Source organism: Glycine max, chromosome 17 (assembly GCF_000004515.6).
Source record: "Glycine max cultivar Williams 82 chromosome 17, Glycine_max_v4.0, whole genome shotgun sequence".
Taxonomy (NCBI): Eukaryota; Viridiplantae; Streptophyta; class Magnoliopsida; order Fabales; family Fabaceae; genus Glycine; species Glycine max.
Genome location: NC_038253.2, coordinates 7,778,150 through 7,783,261, shown reverse-complemented (window position 1 = coordinate 7,783,261; position 5,112 = coordinate 7,778,150). Strand labels below are relative to the sequence as shown.

At 29.8% G+C, this 5,112-nt stretch overlaps 1 protein-coding gene across 1 annotated transcript; it reads left to right on the top strand.

The window, feature by feature from the left end:
* The first annotated feature begins 3,602 nt into the window (after positions 1 to 3,602).
* LOC100807649 (40S ribosomal protein S9-2) lies at positions 3,603 to 4,831 on the top strand. The gene is made up of 3 exons (XM_003549618.4): positions 3,603 to 3,761; positions 3,933 to 4,314; positions 4,449 to 4,831. Exons 1-3 carry the CDS (start codon positions 3,734 to 3,736, stop codon positions 4,630 to 4,632), a joined length of 594 nt encoding a protein of 197 aa, XP_003549666.1. The 5' UTR covers positions 3,603 to 3,733; the 3' UTR covers positions 4,633 to 4,831.
* Positions 4,832 to 5,112: the final 281 nt, after the last annotated feature.

Sequence of the window (5,112 nt, the reverse complement as noted above, 5' to 3'; positions counted from 1 at the left end):
ATCAATGAATTGTTTAAATGCTTGGATGACCAAAGCACACAATAAAGATGAAGAGCAAAAAATAAATAATAGAAATTGAAATTGCATATAAGAAGAACAATTACATTACAAGGGCATTGACTTCTAGGCTCTCAAGAGAGGGGGTTTAACCTCTCATAATCATGAAAGACTTTACACTTCAAAGGCTAATAGAAGTAGGGACCGAATGACTAATAACAAGAAAATGAAGAATAACTAAGAAAGAAGGATTTCCCCAAGGAAGAAACTTAGATTTTGGATTTCTTTCCTGGAGAGCTCTGAGATTCGGTGTATCTTTTCTTCTGCTTCCTCCTCCTTATATAGGCTCCAGACAGCTTAATTTTCACGCTAAGCGCCTTTGAGCTTCATTGTGGATTTTCTGCGTGCTAAGTCTGAGTTATGCACTAAGTCTGGGTTGCGCGTTAAACGAAGTATCCACTTCTTCCATTTTTTTCTTCAAGGCATTTTTTTTTCAATTTTTATATCAATTTTCCTTCAAAACACTTGAATTATTCTTCTCTTCACTTATGCTAATAAAAAATAACAAAAATATTAATTTATTCATTATTTCATAAAAAATAATAGTAAAATGAAAAAATTATACCCATTATTAATCAAAATTGACCATCAAATTACTCATATTTCACAATTATCATAACATGAGGTTTCAATTCAACAACTTTGGCCGCATCAGGTTTCAATTGCTTTTTTGTTTCTGTCGTACTACCTTTTACTTGCAAAGGTCAATAAATTGTTTGAAACTATCAGCACACCCAATTAAATCAAGATACAATTATTGGGGAAACACCCAATTTATTATGTTATGCACATGGAACAAAATTGAACAATTGGAAAGGATATGAATAAATGGTGAATTATTAATTAATATTACCTTGAATATTCAATGTTATATCTGTCTCAACATCAACAGTTTTAGACTTATTCATTTTTCTCTTATTTTCAACAGTAACTTTTTATGTTTTCTTTTCTTTTCATCACACCAAAAATCTCAATCCAGAAAGAACACGAGAGGCAATAACTTAATTAATTCTTAGCCAATGTGCACCACAACGACCAAATATCACAAAATTGAAAATATCAAATCACTTGAAGCAATACTAAAAGAAACAACAGTGAAGAACTTGAAGGAAAGAGAGTGGGAAAAAAGTGATAGAAAATATTACAGATGTGTTCATGAATCAAACAATGGAATTGATCTTCATTCCGCGAGTTAACAAGAGTAAAAGGTGAAAAAACAAAGGGAAACTACAGAGTCTTAAAAACAATTGAAACTGGACGGTGGCCAAAGTTGTCGTGAACAGTGTCGAACGGACTTAACTCTGAAACCCAATGCTGTCGTGATTCGAAATTTCTGATTGTTAGAGGGAAGACTAATAAAAAGGCAAGAGCACAAAAACTCTTCCTTTTGATGGGGGAGTAATTAGTACATAGAATTCAAGCAAGCCTGTGAACCTATCAGACATTCTAATTGTTTGCACAGATGGTGAAATTAGATTTCGCGGTAATTAATATCTTTCTGTTAAAGCAAATAAAATAAAATTTAACTAAAACATAAAAAAGAATTAATTTATTTGGAAGAATTATTTCAAGGTGTTATGTTATATTTTTAGGAGTCACATTCTAAAGAATATTATGAATAACCCATAATAATATATCTTCTTATTTAATATATTTTTAAAAATTAATATTAAGGACAAACTGATTTAGTTTAATAAAAAATGTTGATATGATTTATTTAATTAAGCATGTTGATTTGAGCAATTGATATATTAAAAGAGCAAGGTTAAAATATAATTTCTCCTTATTTTTAAATTTGGTCTATTTTTTTAATTAAGATATTTCATCTAAAAAGTTTATAATTTTAATTTTTTATTTGAGACATTTATGCAATTCCAGTGATCAATTTCAAAAGTTGATCTACAATTCTACATATTTCGTAAACGTTGACGGACCCATATCTATTTATTATTCACATAATACATGTTTTTTAATTATTTAATAGTTAACAAACTTAATTTATTAAAACAAAAAGAATTAAAAAAGTACATAGTCAAATTTGAAATAGAAAAGAGAAATTAAAACAGTAAATTTTTAAAAAGCGAAAGATAAAATGTCTAAATTAAAAAAATAAGAGTATTAAAATTGTGAATTTTTAAAAAGTGAAAAATGCAATGTCTTAATTAAAAAATATGGATAGCGGATTTAAAGAAATAAGGTGACAAGAATTGTATTTTAACCAAGAATAAAGTAATTAAGGTAATTAATATATTCAAATTGATAATTAAGGTAATTAATACCATGATATGAAGATTCAATTGTTTCTTTTTTAAAAACATTGAATATACATTATAAATAATCTAAGTAAAATAAATCAATTTTTATTCTATACATTGATAGGTAAGAACCCCAGCTTGTTACTTAAGTAAATTTAATTATATATAAATTAAGTTGCTCTAATATAATTTTAGTATAAATATAAAATTCAAAATTATTTATTTTTAATATAAATATATGTTTTAAAAACATTTATTTTAGTATAATAATATTTTTTAAATTTATTTATTTTTAATTTAATTTTTATTGAATAACAATAAATATACTTACAAACATACAGATATGCACGAACATATACCACACACACATATATATATATATATATATATATATATATATATATATATATATATATATATATATATATATATATATATATATATATATATATATTTTAAAAGTAAAAAGACATTACAAATATATTAAAAATCTTAATAATAATAGAATCTATAAATTATAAACCTAAGATCGTGCCCAACAGAGGTTATTACACTAGTTAGTATATAGAATTGCATTATGAAAATTAGATTCTTTAAGAAAGAAGGAGGAGTGTAAATTTTTTTCCAAGGATATATTATCTGGTGAGAGGCTATTTTGGGTAAACAAATTTAAAAGGGGAATGTATTAGCAAAAAAGGTAAATGACAACAAAATTAGGTCTTTTTTCTTTTTTGCATTTAAATTTAGAAAAGTCACGAAAAGAGGGTGTTGTTGATGAAGTTTTTCTGTAAGAGTTTTTTTTGTTTTTTGTTTTAAATATTTGTGATGAATTAATTTAAAATTAATGGTGCAAGCAAGAATTAAACCTGTAACTTTCAAATTATTAACACAAAGCTCTAACAAACTTAACTAATAAGTCAATTATGTTATAAAATAAATAATGTTATTATACATAACACTAAATTTTATAATACATATTTAATGCACTTGTAAATTTAAATAATAAATTTTGTGACAATTAATTTTAATATAAATCATACAAATTATTTAATTTATATATTTTTTTATAAATAAAAAATATTTACTATTACAAAATTTAATATATATTAAATTTTGTAATAGTAAAAAAAATTTAATACACAAATGAGTAATTTAACATATTAATAATTAAAAAAATAAAATTTTAAGGAATTAAAAAAAAACCAAAAAACCAATATTAATATATATTAGAAAAATGACCAACAATGGGTGCATCTAGCAACACCCACGAAAAGACCATGAAATGGGCCTAAATTGAAAAGCCCGGCCTTCCCAGAACTAGGGTTTTGGCATCAGTTAAAAGGGAGAAAGAAGCAGGTTATGAAGTTCAGCTGCGAAATCCTTGTGCACCGTAAGGGTTGTGAAGCAGGCAGAGAAGAGCCATGGTGCACGTTTCCTTCTACCGAAACTGTAAGTACTCTAAACCCTCTAACTCCTTCCTGCTCTCTATATAGTCTATGCATTTGTTTATGTGAAATGTCATTTAATCTGATTGTGATGTTTCTGATCTGAGGATAAATCAATATTTCCCATGAAATTGACTAGGGGCGATTATTAATTTGTTTGTTTGGGGTTGAATAGATGGGAAAACCTTCAAGAAGCCTCGTCGTCCGTACGAAAAGGAGCGTTTGGACGCCGAGTTGAAGCTGGTCGGTGAGTACGGACTTCGCTGCAAGAGGGAGTTGTGGAGGGTTCAGTACGCTCTCAGCCGCATCCGTAACAACGCCAGAAATCTTTTGACCCTCGACGAGAAGAACCCGCGCCGTATCTTCGAGGGAGAAGCCCTTCTCCGAAGAATGTTCCGTTACGGACTTCTCGATGAGACTCAGAACAAGCTTGATTACGTGTTGGCTCTCACCGTCGAGAACTTTCTCGAACGCCGCCTCCAAACCCTCGTTTTCAAGTCTGGCATGGCCAAGTCCATCCACCACGCCAGAGTCCTCATCAGGCAGAGGCACATCAGGTCCTCACTTTTTCTCAATAATCATCACATTTTATGAAATGTTCTAATTATTGTCACTCAATTTATTCTATGCTGTTTGATTTTGTGTTTATTTTGTCTGGGGATGGAATTTGATGGTGTCTGTGGTGTGGCAGGGTTGGGAGACAGGTGGTGAACATCCCATCATTCATGGTTAGGGTTGATTCGCAGAAGCACATTGACTTCTCACTGACCAGTCCACTTGGTGGTGGTCGTCCAGGACGTGTGAAGAGAAAGAACCAAAGGGCTGCTGCTAAGAAGGCTGCTGGTGGAGATGGAGATGAGGAGGACGAAGATTAAATTATTAATGGCTACTGATATTTAGGCCTTGCGGTTGTTATTTTTTTTATATTATCTGTGTTGGTAGACATTTTAGATTTTTGAAATGGTCTGACTTGTTATAATTTTGCCATCCTTGTTTCTTGTTTTGAGGTAAAGCTGTGCCTGAGATATCATGGTTTTGAACTGTTCTTTCTAAACTATTCAAGTTTTGTTCCAATGCCTGTGGTGATCAATGGTATTCTTGCAACTTGATTCAACTGCTAATATATTGGTGGTTTTAGGCTTCCAGTGCATTAGACATTTAGTTATTAGTTAAAATTCTCACAAGAGTCAAAGTTATTGTTTTGGTTCATTAATGCAGAATTAGTACACACTTGGGGCCTGTGTTCAGCCATGGTTTCATTGAGCACAACTAGGATTTTCACAGTATAATCATTATGCCATGATGAACACGAATTCTAGATTTTATTCATTACTTGTGTGGTAATTGTTTATTGA

What these genes read in the sequence shown, in the direction of transcription:
- LOC100807649 (XM_003549618.4), top strand. Translation starts at nt 3,734, where the DNA reads ATGGTGCACGTTTCCTTCTACCGAAACT. An exon ending in CGTTTCCTTCTACCGAAACT is followed by an intron (nt 3,762 to 3,932) that starts GTAAGTACTCTA and finishes GGGGTTGAATAG; the next exon opens with ATGGGAAAACCTTCAAGAAG. An exon ending in ATCAGGCAGAGGCACATCAG is followed by an intron (nt 4,315 to 4,448) that starts GTCCTCACTTTT and finishes GTGGTGTGGCAG; the next exon opens with GGTTGGGAGACAGGTGGTGA.